At 37.8% G+C, this 18,773-nt stretch overlaps 2 protein-coding genes across 15 annotated transcripts in view; one reads left to right on the forward strand and one right to left on the reverse strand.

The window, feature by feature from the left end:
- Window positions 1-17,297, reverse strand: part of LOC306884448 (phosphofurin acidic cluster sorting protein 2-like) — a 43,233-nt gene extending 25,936 nt beyond the window's left edge. For 8 of the 14 annotated variants that reach the window (XM_079440300.1, XM_079440307.1, XM_079440299.1 and 5 more), the window contains exon 1: window positions 16,893-17,261. In XM_079440300.1, the coding sequence (XP_079296426.1) occupies window positions 16,893-17,011 (119 nt within the window). In that variant the 5' untranslated portion in view covers window positions 17,012-17,261. Of the gene's footprint in view, window positions 1-16,892 lie in introns of all 14 variants that reach the window. The other 6 variants (XM_079440302.1, XM_079440309.1, XM_079440301.1 and 3 more) reach the window with 2 other exon arrangements.
- On the forward strand, window positions 10,198-14,912 carry LOC306883819 (uncharacterized protein; the record flags this gene model as incomplete). Its single annotated transcript, XM_079439310.1, has 2 exons — window positions 10,198-10,999; window positions 14,196-14,912. The coding sequence occupies one exon, from the start codon at window positions 10,198-10,200 to the stop codon at window positions 10,699-10,701; it is 504 nt and encodes a 167-aa protein (XP_079295436.1). The 3' UTR covers window positions 10,702-10,999; window positions 14,196-14,912.
- Window positions 17,298-18,773: the final 1,476 nt, after the last annotated feature.

An 18,773-nucleotide genomic window follows, 5' to 3' on the forward strand; every position in this document is an offset into this window, starting at 1 on the left:
GAGTTCTTCAAGCAACAGTGCGTAGAAACACGGCAGCTAAACTCTAAAACATCACAGCGTTTTATTATAATAGTGTTCTCGTTATAATGTTATGTAAATGACAGTCCCAGTCATAGTTATTAATATTCTGCATTGTTGTTTGTCCTGATCTCGCTGCGCACGCTGAAGAGATAATAACCGTACCTCAATGAAGCGCTTTACTGCAAGGCAACTCAACCAAATGCATCGTATACAAGATAAATAATATATACACGATATATAAACCGGCTGAAATGTTTTGAAATCGGTAAGTTGTACCCTAACTTCACTCTGCCTTGGTCAATTTGAGTCTTGTTAAAGATTTAAATGCCTGCTGCCAAAATGCTCCTCTGTCGGTCACGGATTATGGAAAGTGAATCTTAAATCTATAGGGGTGGTTGGATTTATCCACGCATGTTAAAATATTTATTTGAAGCTTCTTTCTTTTCAGATTCTTATTTACAGCATTATTTTAAAAGGCAGTATATTAACTTATTGGGAGAAAACTGGTAGTTTTATGTGAAATCAAAGATTTGAGCACCCCCATATTTCCAAAATGGCATGATCATAACACCCCGTGAATATTCGACTGTGAGATTGGGAGTCGAATCAGGCTCCTCCTATCGAAGCATCGACTATTCGGGGTCACCCCTAGTAAATAATAGTATAACAATAATATAATAATTAATAATACACCATGTCTGACCAATGGGGAAAAAAATGAGGGAGCATGTGAGTTTTTTTTAAGAAAAAAAAAATTACATATTACAACTTCAAGAAAAGGGTTTTCTCTCTTAATGCATTTCCTATTGAAACAGGATGTTTTGCTGGGACATATCAAAAAACTTTTCCCTTACATTTGTAGAACAAATCCTCATTAATATTAAAAAAAAAGATTTTAACAGGTGTGTCGATGTAATGGCCATTTTCTCAGATATAGTTACAGCACTGCCATAAGGTATTGTTTTCTACTCAGTTTGCAAATAGAGTGATGGGGAGGGACATTCACACTCTAGACAGTATCCGATTGGACAGAAAATTGAGTAGTGCAGGATGAGTCATCAATATTTGGAGTCTATTTTCCTTAAAGAGGCAGCAAATTTTAACTTTACAAATCAGCAAAACATTTAGAAGTATGCTAGCAAAGACTTCCTCAGAACTACCACACGTGGACTAAAAGCCACAAATCTGGATTTCATAGTTTTTGTTTATGTGTGTCTTCCAAGTGTTTTAAAGGGCAGTTTCCATGCTGGACTCGTGTTCATGTGATCTCATCAGAAAGACGGTCCAAATATTCTGCATGTGTCTGAAAGTGAGTAAACCCCAGAGACCTGACCTACATTTACTCGAAGAAGCTAAAAACACACACACATACACACACACACACTATTGTAACAAGGTCAGCTTGGTCCTAATTAGCTAAATTTCAAAGGCTTGAATATTCCTTAGTGTAAATGATGGAAGAGACACACACACACTAAACAGTGTGTAAGTCTATAAGTTATTTTAAGTTATCGTTGGTTTGAAAAGCACATGACTAGTAAACACTAGTCGTGCACACAAACAAAAAAAAGATTTTTCTGTTGGGCTTATGTGCAATCCAACATGAAAGACCAACTTTCTATTTTATCCATATAAACCCGAAAATAAAAAATACTGACATTAAATAAATAAGAAATTAAATATGAAATGTACACGTTTTTAAAAAATATATTTTTTGCTCACCAAGCCTGCATTTATCTGAAATAAAAAGCTTTTGTAACATTATACACTATACCATTAAAAAACTATTTGTTTTTTAGCAAGGATGCATTAAATTGATCAAAAGTGATGATAAAGACATTTATAATGTTACAGACGATTTCTATTTCAGATAAATGCTGTTCTTCTGAACTTTCTATTCATCTAAGAAACCTGAAAAAAAATCTACTCTGCTTTCAACATATTAAAAATGTTTTTTGAGCAGCAAATCAGAACATTAGAATGATTTCTGAAGAATCATGTGACTGGAGTAATGACGCTAAAAAATCAGCTTTGAAATCACAGGAAAAAACTAAATTCATTAAGTATATTCAAACAGTAAACAGTTCATTTAAATAGTAAAAATATTTCACAATATTACTGCTTTTGCTGGATTTTGGATCAAATAAATGCAGGCTTGGTGAGCAGAAGAGACTTCATTTAAAATGATTAAAAATCCTACGGTTCAAAAACTTTTAACTGGTAGTGTGTAAGTAAAGGAATCTCAGCAGATTTGTGTTACTGAACTCATTTGTACAAAAGGTCAAGATGTTCTCGTTTCCGTTGAAGCACAAGACGTTCTTTGGATCAATCTCAAATCATGCTGGAGAACATGGATCACAAATGCAAAATGTGGGCAAACCAAATACTTAGAAATGTTATTTTCTGCTGATAATGTATTATTTTTGTAACTAAAATTTAGCGTTATATTAGAAAAATGCAAAATAGAACAATTTGCACTAGTGGTTTTAGATGTTTGGATCCCACTGTATGCAAATTCTGGATAAAGTGTGGTTTTTACCAAGAACACCACAAACACACTTGACATTTTCTACATTATTTATCTGAAACTCTGAATTATGGTTTCTAACTTCAAAGACCGTCAAAACTGGAGCAGAGAGTCAAGATAACCTGCACTGTAATCTGTTCCAACGACTGCAATAAAACAGTGCATGTGTGTGAGAGAGAGATATGGACTATATAAACTGTAATTCAGTCACAGTAGATCTGAATTCATTTCACCCCAGTGAGATTACAGGAGTCCCTGACCTGTGTATGACAGAGAGACGGAACAAACGACCACTGATCCTCTTAAACCGGACAGACAGACAGGAGAGATCGAGTTAACCTAAGCCTTTAATGGAGATAGGAGAACATAAACCGATGCAAACAATCCTTCTGTGTTTCACCTGAGCACAAGCACACGTTTCTCTGGACACACTCCTTTGGCTTCATTCAGCTCATTAGTTGCAGATGTGTGTGCTGACTTCCAGAAAACTGCAGTTAAAGACTAACACATGCTGAAAACATTTGAGTCAACATGCATCTCCTGCCCTTGTAAAAACAACTGACCTACATTTTCCTACTTTCTCACTGGATCACACACACACACACACACACACACATAAAAATGCTGATTAGAAACAAGAATTGAGTTGTTACTGCAGCAGAAACATCTCCTGTAGCACAATGCAAGTCTTTCCGTTTAAAAAATTATAAATGCCTGACAGAAATGCACCTATGTATACAATGACAAGTACTTGTGACACACTTGATGCTTTAATATCATCACATTAGATAAGAAAATATCAAACAAAGTGGCATTCATTTTAAAGAGAGCAGAAGAATGCTTATAATCTGTGGCTATGTCAGTACTGGTAATTAAATATCTATTTAATAGTAGTATTTCGATCAATATGTGAAATAAGCAGGGAAATTATCACTGATCCTAATGGAGCCTACGTTATTTCTATAGATGGCCTACCTATTGAGAAACAAAACAAAAATGTTTGTATTTTATATTACCAAACCATTTCTACTTTTGTTAAGTGTTTTTTTAACACTTAATAAGCAAGGATACATTAAATTGATGAAAAGTGTATTAAGATATACAGTCATGGCCAAAAATATCAGCACCCTTGGTAAAAATTATCAAAGAAGGCTGTGAAAATTAATCTGCATAGTTAATCCTTTTGATTTTTTATTAAAAAAATTCACAAAAATCTAACCTTTCATTGGATAATAAGAATTTAAAATGGAGGGAAATATCATTATGAAATGAATGTTTTTCTCTAATACACATTGGCCAAAATTAACGGCACCCTTTTATTCAATACTTTTTGAAACCTCCATTTGCCAGTTTAACAGCTCTAAATTTTTTCCTATAATACCTGATGAGGTTAGAGAACACCTGACAAGAGATCAGAGACCATTCCTTCATCCAGAATCACTCCAGATCCTTTAGATTCCCAGCTCCATGACGGTGCTTCTTCTCTTCAGTTCACCTCACTCATTTTCTACAGGGTTCAGGTGAGAGGACTGGAATGGCCATAGCAGAAGCTTAGTTTTGTGCTCAGTGACCCATTTTTGTGTTGTTTTTGAGGTTTGTGTTTGGCTGAAAGATCCAAACATGGCCTATTATAAGATTTCTAACAGAGTCAGTCACTTATTGATTTTTTATCTGTTGGTATTTGATAGACTCCATGATGCCATGTGTCTGAACAAGATGTCCAGGACCTCCAGCAGAAATATAGGCCCACAACATCAAAAATACAGCAGTATATCTCATTGTACACATGGGGTACTTTTTATCCCTGTGTTCACCAAACCCATCTTGAGTGTTTGCTGCTAAAAAGCTCATTTTTTAGTTTAATAGAAGCCAGTCCCATTTGAAGTTCCAGTCGTGTCTGATAACTGAATATGCTGGAGTTTGTTTTTGGATGAGCTAGGAGAATTTTTCTTGAAAACCTCCCAAACAACATGTGGTGATGTAGGCGCTGTTTGACTATTTTTTTTAAGGTTTTCTGGCCCCGAGACTCAACTATTTTCTGCAATTCTCCAGCTGTGGTCCTTGGAGAGTCTTTAGCCACTCAAATTCTCCTCCTCACCGTGCATTAGGACGATATAGACACACGTCCTCTTCCAGGCAGTTTCGTAACATTTTATGTTGATTGGAAATTCTTAATTATTGCCCTGATGGTGGAAATGGGAATTTTCACTGCTCTAGCTCTTTTCTTAAAGCCACTTCACTAATTTGTGAAGCTCAATTATCTTTTGCTGCACATCAGAAATATATTCATTGGTTTTTCTCATTGTGATGATGATTAAGGGAATTCGGGCTTTGTTTTCCCTCCTATTTGTTCCATATTTCTGCGAAACAGGAACAAGGTTATTATAGTTTTGAACTTTTAAATTTGTTTTATTTTAATATCGTTTTCAAATTTGCTATAAAATTCAGTTTAGTTTTTATTAGTTTCATGAATTTTTTTTTTAGTCTTAGTTTAGTTTTTATTTTGTGAACACATTGGCCATGACTGTATGTCCTTACAAAACATTTATATTTTAAATTAAATCTGTTCTATTCATAAAAGAATCCTGACAAAATATTCATCAAGACAAAATATATCTCATGGGAAAAATACATCAAGCACAACCATTTTCAACATTGAAAATAAGAAGAAATGTTTCTTCAGCACAAAATCAACATCTAAAAATTCTTTCTAAAGGAGGCAACAATGAAGACAGCTTTGTCATTACATGAATAAATTACATTTTAAAATATATTAAATTACTTTAACTTAGATCAAATAATGCAGCCAAGACAATAAAAAACAGTGCGAGATGTGACACAGAGGTTAAAGACATCTATCTGAATATGCTATAAAATGATAATGTCATCATCACTAAGTGCCTAGTCAGTAGGTGGATAATTCGTAAACCATTGTGACCCTACTCTCTTGCATATGACCTAAAGTCCTGCTGCCTAAAATTCCCACACTTTACAGAAGACTAATAAAATACCAGATCTGAAATGCAGAACAGAAAACAGTGCAGCTGACTGAAAATTGTGAAGTGATATTTTCTATTTGTACGTATACATTTACACAGTGGTGCATTGTTTTCATATCCAGTGTTTGGTTGAACGCTGTGTTACTTTCTGTCTTTGCACAACAAACAGACACACCTGCAATGATCAGGAATGGAGAATTCACATTGGCCACAGCTTTATTTAAACACAAAACCGATTTGCACCACTGCTGTGTTGTTTTGCACATGTGACCAGGATGTTCGTGCTAGTTTTGCATTCTTGATAACCATAATTCAAAGTCCTACTGCTGCTGGCTCACACCAGGGCTTCTGGGAAAGAGCAGGTCATGGTCCACAAACCAGCTATTTTTGTCTTTGGTGTGCAGACTCCCAGAATTCCCGGAGTGTAAGGCATCTGTTCTTCAGGGTGTGCTCAGATGCCGGTTTTGCTCTGGAATCTTCTGAATCTCTGGACCTCACGGTGATGTTGATTATCAGTCTTTACAAAGAGCTGCACTGCTAATAGACTTTGATCAACAGAGTTTAAAATAAATCCATCTAAACAATTTCAGCACAAAAATATCAATGCAAATGAAGGTACTTGGGTTTATGAAGAAGGCTCTAGGTGACTTTCAAGGAACAGTTCACCAAAAACTGTCATCAATGGCACACCCTCATGTTGTTCTAAGCCTGTGTTTCTTTAGACCAGAAGCAGGATTATTGGCTTTATTTTTGACCACATGCAAATAATTAACAAATGCAGACACCAGCTCTGCTAAAAACCATCAAACACCACATTGTAGGCTGTTTTCACAGAACCTGGTGAACTGGGTTTGAAGTTTCTGCGTGGTGATTTTATATGATGCAGGTGTAAAATGAGATATCAGCAAACATTCAGAACAGTCAGAGGAATTTTATAGTCTAAATGACTGGCTATTGACTTTAGGAGGTGGGTGTGTGTGTGTGTGTGTGTGTGTGTGTGTGTGTGTGTGTGCGCGCGTGCGTGCGCAGACTGGAATCTGAAGGAATGAGAACCAAGCACAAATAGTGAGAAAACACACACACACACACACACACACACACCTACCCCCCCAACCGACTGTAAGTGCTGAGTAAGCACACAGCTGTGCACTGGTGTGTGTGTGTGGGGGGGGTGTTTGTGCAAGAACTCACTTCATTTCCTGCCATATGTGAAGTGACATTCAGCCAAGTATGTTGACCCATACTCGGAATTCGTGCTCTGCATTTAACCCATACAACGTGCACACACACAGCAGTGAACACACACACACACGGTCAAATTAAGATATTTTTGATGAAATCTGAGAGCTTTCTGATCCTGCATAGACAGCAAGGGTCCTGCCACGTTCAAGGCCACCAGGTGATGTAGTTGCATTGCTGTCTATGCAGGGTCAGAAAGCTCTCTGATTTTATCAAAAACATCTTAATTTGTGTTCCAAAGACAAACAAAGGTCTGACGGGTTTGGAATGACATGAGTAATGAATAGTTGACGACAGGCTGTTGAATTATTAGAAAAATAATGCACACCTGAGGTGGTGATGCCGTTACACCTCGGGTGTGCATTATTTTTCTAATAATTCAACAGACCGAAGTCAATTATTCCGCTTATACTACAGTTGCCACACCTCAAGACATCAATCAGATGATATATTTCAAGGCATTCGTCCAGTTTTTCTATTTAAATCGCTATTGTGAGTAGGATTATTTCTTCCGCATCTCATCCAATGCCTCCGTTGCTAATTCCAAAGCGTCATTTTAAACCATAACGGAGGCTTGAGCCATTGATAGCAGACTAATGCAGTTAATAACTAAGTTATGAGAGGGGAGAGAGAGAGGGGGAGAGAGAGAGGGGGAGAGAGAGAGAGGGAGAGAGAGAGAGAGAGAGAGAGAGAGAGAGAGAGAGAGAGAGAGAGAGAGAGAGAGAGAGAGAGAGAGAGAGAGAGAGAGAGAGAGAGAGAGAGAGAGAGAGAGAGAGAGAGAGAGAGAGAGAGAGAGAGAGAGACCTCTGTGAGTCTCTCAGTAGTGTTCAGCATGTCTCTATTTCTAGTGAAACTTTAAGTTCATCTTCACGAACAGCGCCGTTGTTGTTACTTCACTTGTGAGAAGTCATGTAGTTTAAGTTGTTAAACTATGTTACTGATAAAATAGTCAGAGTAGCGCTAACAACATTAGTGCGTATGTTAATGTGTGTGCAAACTGTATTGTGAGGGAGAGACTGAGAGCGGGAGAGATAGAGCATGTGCTTTCCATACATAATAAAATGTAATTTTGTTGCAAAAACATGGACATGATCTGTCGTTTTTATCCTTTTTTTTTAAACTATATTTATTTGTTTGGCCAGTGTCGTTGTGGGTTTTGGTTATTTTGCTGTTGTAAATCATTTGGCGAAGTGATATGGTCAAGTAATGCGGTGCCTGGAACTACGTTCGCCCTGCGTTTCCCTGAAAATAATTGCACACCTTAGAACATTCATCAGCCAATCAGATTCAAGAATTCGACGTCCCCGTAGTATAAGGATGAGTAATTAATGACAGAATTGTTGGGTGAACTATCCCTTTAATATTTTTGTGGAAACCATGATACCTTTTTTCAAGTTTCATTGATGAATAACGTTCAAAAGAACAGCATTTATTTGAAATAGAAATCTTTTGTAACATTATAAATGTCTTTACTGTTAATTTCAATCAAGTGTCCTTACTGAATAAATGGTCAAATATGATTTCTTTACAAAAAAAAAAAAATGTTACTGACTACCAAACATCTTTGTTGTAGTTAATTCATTTAATAAGATACTTAAAGTAACTTATTTTTCACACACATTGAAAAGCACTATTCTAAAACCCAGTAAAACTTCCTGAGGGAACATAGCAAATTAGTCCTCTAGGTTAACCTACAAAATGGACATCGTGACTGAACAGCGCCATAACAGGCACTGATGCACAGACTTAGACCATGTGCTATAAAAAAGCTGCACCATCATTCTTTGTCCCATTAAAGAGATTTTAAGTAAAAGCATCTGCTATCCCTCCGAATCAAGAACGTTCACAAAATACACAACAAAACGCTCCAAGACAAAACAGCGCTTTACCATATAAACAATACGCCTATTTACCCCGCTCCTGTTAGTGTGTGTGTAAGAATGGCTGTGGGTGCGTTAAAAACAAAGCCATGACTGTTTCTTCCCTCTGGGTGAGAATGCAGCACACACTCCACCAACACACACAAATATGAAAGCCTAGCACAGCCTGTTCAATCAGAGAGAGAGAGATTTCTATTGTTTTAGTGAAAACGATGCCCACTTCAGAACATACAAAGGACCACAATGGGGCCGTGTACAGTCAGCAGCACGGCGTCACTATAAAGATTAAGTTTGTATTTAGGCTCCTGCTGGTGAATGGAATTCTACTCTCAGGATATACAGAATATCAGTTATCAGACAAAATTAGAGGGGTTTTTATTTATTAATATTTAATAGGCCTAGTGTTTATCTTCCCTATTTTTACTATTAGAATATCTTATCATCATTAACTTAAAAGTTAATATGTAAAAACTACTCATTCAGAACTGTGAAATGTAATTTATAGCTAATTTCAAAATAAATATCCATTAAATAATATTGTCGTGATGCCTAAATTCACTAAAATTACTGATTTTAGTTTGTAATGCTTTATTTTTAATTTTTTAATTTTTTATTATTTAGACAAAATAGTATGGAATTGTAAAATCTACATTGATATCATCTATAGTTAAACATAAATAAGTTTTCTGGTGTTTAGGACATAATATCTTTGCTACTCCCTCAGTATTACCTCAACATGACTGGACAGGCCACGCTCAACACTGAATAGGCGTTGTTGATGTGTAAATGTGGGCGGCCATGTGTTAATAAGTTTAGGCTTCTGATGTCAGAAACAAGCCATTTTGGCAACCCAGTTTTAGTTTAGTTCCACAGTTTTAGACTTTCTGGAGGAATTTTTCAATGTACTATGAACTCAAAAGAACAAGGACATTTTAATTTATCAAGATATGACCATAACCTCCAAAAACCTCAGAACTTTCTATACTATTATAACATTTTGAATTAGCTTTTATTTTTAAATTCTCACTTTTCATTTCAATTTTAGTTTTAGTAATTTTACTATGTGGTTTTATTCGCTTTTTTAATTTGTATAGCTTTAACTTCTACTTTAGCATTTTAGTACTTCAACTTCATCTTACATTCACATATCAGTTAGTATTTCAGCTTGATTTCAATTAGTGAAAATGATTTTTAATTGAACGTGAGGATTATTTTTACGCATGCGCTGATTTGTGACTGCGTGTTTTGAGTTTGACCTCCATCAAGTTGATTCTTTATCGTCTATTTTCTATCTTCAAAACAATTTTATACACTATCATTTTCGTTTCTATAACGTGTGAATATATCCCCTATAGCATTCTAAAACAAAACCAATCAGAGTGCCTTGTTATCACTAGTTTCATTTTGATTTCTCGAGTCTGCTATTAGCTTATAGCCTGTTAGCATCGGCTGCGTGGCTGCCGCTAATCTCGTTTACATTGCTAATACTCTATTCACACACACTACCATTGTTTCACTGTTACTTGCTTAAATGGCGGATTTGTGTCTACCTTTGAGTGCAGGTGAGGACACATTCGAGCTGCATTCGGTGCAGCTGGAGCTGGAGGCCGTGGAGAAGCAGATCCGTGACCTGGTGGAGAAGCAGGCCCAGCTGAGAGAGTGGAGAGCCGCGCTGGAAACATCCCGGGCTGACGCTCACAAGTCCGGGGTAAGTATACAGCACGCTGCTAACACTCCCACCACCTCTACTCCGTGTGTTTCTCTGCACAGACGCTGTGCATCCAGGACGCGATCTTCCCAGATGTCCTTCACTCCGGCGCCGGGACGCTACAGACCCTGGGTGCACCAGCAGCGGAAGACACGAGCCAGGCCCCGGGCGATGACCTCTCCGCCTCCGGTCTTCGAGATCTCCATCCAGAACCGCTTCGCTCCCCTCCGCGAGACGGAACGCGACGCTGTGATCGTTGGAGACTCCATGAACGTTTCCCAGGTGCTCGTGTTCTCAATGTTTCTGCGCAGATACCCGCGATCCTGAAGGGCGACGAGAGCATCGGTGCTGTCGTGCTGCACGCGGGGGTTAACGACACCAAGCTGCGGCAGACGAAGACACTGAAGAGGGACTTCAGGAGCCTGATCGAGACGGTACGCAGCACATCACCCGCGACGAATGGTTATTTTCATGGTGTAAAGAACAGAAACTGCTCTTTGTTAATAATTGGAATCTTTCCTGGGAGTGTCCTAGGCTTTTCCGTGCTGATGGCCTGCACCCCAGCAGAGTCGGAGCGGAACTCCTGTCGGACAACATCTCCAGGACGCTACGCTCCATCTGACTAGTAAGCCAATTCTCAAATAACTACTATGATGACTTTTGTTCTACCCACTTAAAAGATCGAAGTACTTGCGTTGTCCAATCTATACAGACTGTGTCTGTTCCCAGAATAGTGAGGTCAAAATATAAATTTAATGCAGGATCTAGAAAAAATCTGATCGTGATTGAACCAGAAAAACCCAAAATAAATTAACAAAAACAATTTTTAAAGCTTGGGCTCCTAAATATTAGATCACGCGCACCCAAAGCAGTTATTGTAAATTAAATGATCACAGACAATAATTTTTATGTACTCTGACTGAAACCTGGCTGAAACCAAATTCATATTTTGGTCTAAATGAGTCTACTCCACTAAGCTACTGTTATAAACATGAGCCCCGTCAGACTGGTCGTGGCGGCGGTGTGGCAACAATAGTGATATTCTCAATGTTACTCAGAAAACAGGATACAGGAGGTTTAACTCATTCGAAATACTTCTGCTTAATGTTACACTGTTAGATATGCAAAAGAAATCTATCCTGTCTCTTGCTCTGGCTACTGTGTATAGACCGCCAGGGCCATATACAGATTTCCTAAAAGAATTTGCAGATTTCCTCTCAGATCTATTAGTTAATGTTGATAAACTGCTAATTGTTGGAGATTTTAACATTCACGTTGATAATACAAATGATGCGTTAGGACTTACGTTTACTGACCTAATAAACTCTTTTGGAGTCAAGCAAAACATCACTCATCCTTTTAATCATACGCTAGATTTAATTATATCGCATGGAATTGATCTTACCGATATAGATATCGTACCTCAAAGTGATGATGTTACTGATCATTTCCTTGTATCGTGCATGCTGCGTATTACTGATATTAATTATATGGCTCCGCATTATCGTCCGGGCAGAACTATTGTTCCAGCCACCAAAGACAGATTCACAAATAACCTGCCTGATTTATCTCAACTGCTCTGTGTACCCATAAATACACATGAACTAGACGAAATGACTAGCAACATGGGCACTATCTTCTCTAATACATTAGAAGCTGTTGCCCCCCTCAAATTGAAAAAGGTTAGAGAAAAACGTACTGCGCCATGGTACAACAGTTATACCCATTCTCTCAAGAAAGAAACTCGTAATCTTGAGCACAAATGGAGAAAAACTAACTTGGAAGTTTTTAGAATTGCGTGGAAAAACAGTATGTCCAGCTATAGACAGGCTCTAAAAGCTGCCAGGGCAGAGCATATCCACAAACTCATAGATAATAACCAAAACAATCCAAGGTTCTTATTTAGCACAGTGGCTAGATTAACAAATAAACACACGCCACCCGATCTAAATCTTCCCTCACAGTTTTATAGTAATGACTTTATGAATTTCTTTACTGATAAAATAGATAACATCAGAAATACAATATCAAATGTAGATTCTACTGCGTCTAGTATTTCAGCTTCATTCATCGCACCCAAAGAAAAACTGCAGTGCTTTACAACTATAGGACAGGAAGAGCTAAATAAACTTATCAGTGCATCTAAACCAACAACATGTTTATTAGAGCCTGTACCCACTAAACTACTGAAAGAGTTGTTACCTGTAGCAGAAGAACCGCTTCTCAATATTATTAACTCATCGTTATCTTTAGGTCACGTGCCAAAACATTCAAGCTGGCGGTTGTTAAGCCTCTTATTAAGAAACCACAACTAGATTCTAATGAACTGGCAAATTACAGACCCATTTCAAATCTTCCGTTTATGTCTAAAATTTTAGAAAAAGTTGTGTCTGCTCAGTTGTGCTCCTTCTTGCAAAAAAATCTCTATGAAGAATTTCAGTTAGGTTACAGGCCTCACCATAGCACAGAAACTGCACTTGTTAAAATTACAAATGACTTGCTTCTTGCTTCAGACCAAGGCTGCATCTCATTGCTAGTATTACTTGATCTTAGTGCTGCGTTCGACACCATAAACCATGACATACTCATAGATCGATTACAAAACTATACTGGTATTCAAGGGCAGGCTTTAAGATGGTTTACATCCTATCTGTCCGATCGTTCCCACTTTGTTAATTTAAATGGAGAGTCATCTCAATTATCACCAGTAAAGTATGGAGTACCACAAGGATCTGTCCTAGGTCATCTGCTATTTTCAATAAACAAGTTGCCTCTTGGTAATATTATTAGAAAATACGGGATTAGTTTTCATTGTTATGCTGATGATACTCAACTATATATCTCAACAATACCAGATGAAACTTCTAAACTAAGATAATAGATTGTGTAAAAAATGTAAAGGATTGGATGACCAATAATTTCCTCCTATTAAATTCCGATAAGACAGAGATATTACTTACTGGACCAAAAAACATTACACAGAATCTCTTGGATTACAATTTGCAACTGGACGGATGCACTGTTACATCCTCTAAAGTAAAAAATCTGGGTGTTATATTAGACAGCAACTTGTCCTTTGAAAATCATATTTCCCATGTTACAAAAACAGCATTCTTCCATCTTAGAAACATTGCCAAGCTTCGAAGCATGCTACCTGTTTCTGATGCAGAAAAGCTAGTTCATGCATTCATGACCTCTAGACTGAACTATTGTAATGCACTGCTAGCTGGTTGTCCTGCATCTTCAATAAACAAGCTACAGATAGTCCAAAATGCAGCAGCTAGAGTTCTTACCAGGTCAAGAAAATATGATCATATTACCCCAATTTTACAGTCTCTGCACTGGCTACCTATTAAGTTCCGTATCATTTACAAAATATTATTACTTGCCTATAAGGCCCTAAATGGTTTAGCTCCTGCGTACCTAACTCGTCTTGTACCACGCTATAATCAACCCGCTCCCTAAGGTCGCAAAACTCTGGACTTTTGGTAGTACCTAGGATACCAAAGTCCACTAAAGGAGGTAGAGCTTTTTCACATTTGGCTGCCAAACTCTGGAATAGCCTTCCTGATAACGTTCGGGGTTCAGACACACTCTCTCTGTTTAAATCTAGATTAAAGACATCTCTTTAGCCAAACATTCACATAATGCATTTTATAATCTTGTACTGCAGTTATATCTGATCAAATGCACATTATTATTATTCTTTAGCTTGGGTTGAACAAATAATTTTTGCTTAGATGGAACAGCAGGTATGCTAATTATGTCTCTATTTGTTTCTCCGTTTCTGCCACGGGATTAACATCCTGTGTGGTAACTAGGAATTACAGAAGCTTCAGTCTGGATCCAACCCTTAAATGATCTGAGATGACCGAATACCTGAGAAAAGATAATGCCAACCCCTCAGAGGACCTCAGAGGATGCCAACGCTCAGACAACATACAGAATTACCAAATTTTGTCATAAATTAAATATATTCTGCAATATATAAATATATGGTGGAAACTTAATTTCCTGTAGAACTGCTTTGCAACGTTTTGTATTGTAAAAAGCGCTATACAAATAAACTTGAACTTGATTATGGCAGCTACAGTGAGCTAATATTAAGCCCTTTTAAATCTATCAAATCTGCCATAACACACAAGAGCCACACAGGCTTCAGACTCAATGTGCTGTGACCTATTTTGCAGTATGTAATCTGAATGATGACGAGTCTTTTCATTCAATACAAATTCAATCATCCTCTTATTCTCTGACACAATCAAATATCAAGAGAGATCAACAGCTTGAAATTGCATTCAAAACATCTGCTTGCAGATCTACGCTTCAACCTACCACAAACACTTCAAGCTGACGACTGACCCACAATCTCCAGAGGTCACAAATTTAGATGTGGTTGTAGGATGCAAAGTATCTCTCTTCAAAACACTCAAAACACACATATGCGCTCACTTAAAAAACAAAAACACTTAACACTCAAGTAAACGCAAGAGATGAAGCATGACAAAAACACAAAAGCTGAACACATTGAGTGACAGAAAAAAATAAAATTCAAAAAACACCCATGTGTGTGTGTGTGTGTTTTAATGGGGTTTTATATATCAAACAAACAAACCAATGAATCACTGTTGCTTTAGTATTATTTGTACACTACTATAGTATTTATTAATATTTTGATTTAACAATTTTTTATATTTTTTAGTTAACAATAGCAACACTGCAATGACTCACATATTCACTAGAAAACTGGCAAAACAGGTCTGAGTTCTGCTAAGATGATATATTCACAGTTCCCTAACAGCCAAAAATAAGAAAACCAGTCCTACAATACGGACACGCCCACCATGGCAGACCCAGCCAATCAGATAGCATCTCCAAACAAGGTCACACCCACTGCAGTGGAAGCCCTAGGGGAAAATCCTGCAGAAAAGATCAGAAGACCAGCTGCTGTAGCTCATTAATTACCTCATTAAAAACTAAAGTTAATGTCATTTTTAAGACAGAGATGTATACGCGTGTCTCACTGTGATAAGATGACTTGTTTCTCTCAGTTTCTGCTCTCAGCTTCAATTATGTGCACAGAACAGACCTTTAAATTAACACATAATTAACTGCAGGAATTCTGTGGTCAAATGTCATGCTCCTCACACATACATCAGGCAGACAAAGGGCCTGAGGGAAAATGTGTCTGTGGTACAGTTGTGAATCTTTTATTATGATCAAGAATTCATAAGGCACATCTCTCTCTCTTTATTCCCCATCCATCTCACCATTTGACCCAGTTCAGGTTGTTTTAAAGGAACAGTTCACCAGAAAATTAAAATTATGTCATTTCACACCTTCATGTTGTTTCAAAACCTGAATAACTTTCTTTCTGTGTAACACAAAAGGTGAAAATTTTTAAAGGGATATTTTTACAGTGTAGGACTGCCAATCTCCAAAATGACAGAAGAGCAAAATAAAAGCAATCCACAGAACTCACATATTATATTTCCAATCTATAGGCATTTATGAGAGGTCGTTTATAAAGTAAAAAAATTAAATTAAAAGAAACAATCACCTTCATTTATACTGGATCATTTAGTCAGCGAGTTGAACTCAAGAACTTGATCAATCCAAATGGTAAACAAACCATTCAGACTGGTTCTGTGAACCTGATCAACTGATCCATTAAAACGTCAAGACTCAAAAGAATGATTTGTTCAAAGAAAAATAATTTGTAAATAATAAAGTAATTTGCGGACAACACCCATAGTTCATCATAACTATTATATGAGACAGAAACAAAGACAACCTGCATGCCAGCACTGGCTGCTAGTCAAGCCCATTTTATTAGTAGCTTCTCTGTTTTGATCTAATGTGTGGCTTAGAAAGAAAGAAAGAGAATACTTTGATGACTCATGAGAGCAAATAAGAGAAGCAGCAGTCTCTGAAACACTGGGTCAGAACGTTATGTTCCGGTGGAAGTGCATCTAGTAGATCCACTGGGTTATTTTGCACGTCATCGCCCCGTGTTGATGACAGCTCGACCCCCCCGGCAAAACCGATTCATAACAAACCGCGCGTGCCACCTCAATGCGCGAGAACGGAACTCTGACGTCACAAAGGCCAAAGAGTTCGTTTGTGTTCGCGGTCAGAACAGAGCTGTCAGTTCGCGCCAAGCACAACGGAAATTAGTAATAATAATAATAATTATTATTATTAATATAATAATAATCTCTTTAAGACTAACTGTAGTGATCAAAAAGTAATCGGGTCACATTTTAACACTTAATGGTGAATGACAGAAAAGCGTTACTAAATCAGCAGAACATCACTGGATTTGTGTCACCGTGATCCGATGCTGACACCGGTCCAATCAGACGCGCTGGATCAGTGCACCACAGTGATAGTTTAACTAGTTCACACACCCTTTCTCTGTCTCACACAGACATACCACTCCCTGTCGCCGTGCACCTGCCCGCCCGCTGACAAACAGCCCACCTGGGCTGGGTTCACCGATCTCGCGCGACTCTCACCTGGGGATGCAGTTAGGAGAAGAGCCGTCTATCTCCCAGGTGGCGAACAGGTTCATAGGCACCGGTCTGTTTAGCGCCCCGCTCCCGGGGAAGCTTAACCGGCCACTTCTCTCCGCCATGCTCGCGGCTGGTGTCCCGTCCTCCACCTCCACCGACACAGTGAGCAAACTTCTCCCTCAGGAACGCGCTGGAACTAAACCCTTCCCGCTGTTAATCCGCTGCTCTACGGAGCCGGGTTACCGTTCACGGGATTCTCGTGCGGTGTCTGCGCGCAGCTTCATGCCGCTGTGATTCGGAGTTTCCACGCCGTGCACCGAGCGCTCACGACAACAAACTGCAGCAGTCGCTCGCCGCAGGAAGTCACGTGACCTCGGGTTGTACCAGCGACTGGCGCATCTGCGCTCTGCACACTCGGCCAGCAAATAACGGGACACAACTGTAGTGAAAGTACCTAGTGCTGTTTATAAATGAACAGTTACGTCATGCTGGGATTGTACAGTATCATTATCCAGTTTAATCATTAATATTATAGTGCTTGCAAGTACTGGGCATTTGGACTTGCCTACCAGTGTTGCAAAAAAGCAAGCATGGAGCATTTATTGAATCTACTGCATGATGAATTTTGTCAAGATAGAATATAAATAAAATAACAATAATGGATGTTATTACAGGCCAATTAAATTTTAAATATTATCTCAGATTTTTTTATAATATACTGTCATTATATAATACAATATTTTATTATACTATGTTATATTGCTATTGCAAATGTACAGTATCCTGGACATCTATTTCACTTATATCATAACAGTAGCATTCTGTAATGATAATATGATCATATAATAAAATATTATAAATATACTCTTTGATACAAAAAAATTAAAGATGATCCTGATCCCAATAGAAGAGTAGATTTCAGCAACAAAATGTAATAAAACCTTGCAATTGTTCAAATAATACAACATTTGTATCATGTAGATACAAATTTGTCTTAAATTAAATTGAATGTAATTAGACAAATGTGTAATTAAAAGTGTGGAGCATCATGGTCGCGTTGTCCTTAGCTTTTTTTTAACTTTGAAAATTAATTCTAAGCTAAACCATTACGTAAAATTATTAGTATTTTTTTATTTATTTATAAAAGTATGCTTTTCGAACTTTTTTTGCCGTCTATAAAACGCTGCAGCTATTGTCAATGACAACGTGTTATTTTGAAAGAGCAAAAAGTGTACTGTGTTTCTCAAACAAGCTTATTCTCATCAGTAAAGCACAAATTGCTCTTAGCCATCTGATCTCAAAGCACTTCTCTCAGTTTGATTTGATCTGTTTGTCCTCGAGGACGAGAGCGTCGCAGTGCACAGAAGACACTAGTTTTAAGACCAAACAGAATAAAGGACCGGTAGAGAGAGGTTGCTTTGTCCTCGGACACTGCAGATGTTACAATATCGCCTCCCATTCATACTTCTCATGTGGTTGCCAGGATCCTCATAGAAACAATCAATTTATAAAATACAGGTTCCAAGTGTGCTTCTCATAACGTATTGACTGACTCAATAACTGCAGGTTTCTGTGCTGTGTACATGTTGAGGCCCTAGATGGGAACTGTATCGATTCTCAGACATCCAGCCGCTCAGTAGTTTTTAGTCGTCAATTAAGCTAAAATAAGCAGTTGTTTGATACAGAAACTCTTAAACGGGTGATCTGTAATTTTTTTCAGAAATCAATTTGAGATCAAAATTCACTTTTGATCTCCCCTAGTCACCAAGCCAAGATTCAATTTATAAAATGTGACGATCATGTAAAACTCAAACTGTGGTCTTTTGCAAACTATGAAGCAGCATCACCTAGTGGACTGAGCTTAAAATTAGCAGGGACTGAATT

Source organism: Barbus barbus, assembly GCF_936440315.1.
Source record: "Barbus barbus genome assembly, chromosome: 18".
NCBI classification, from domain to species: domain Eukaryota; kingdom Metazoa; phylum Chordata; class Actinopteri; order Cypriniformes; family Cyprinidae; genus Barbus; species Barbus barbus.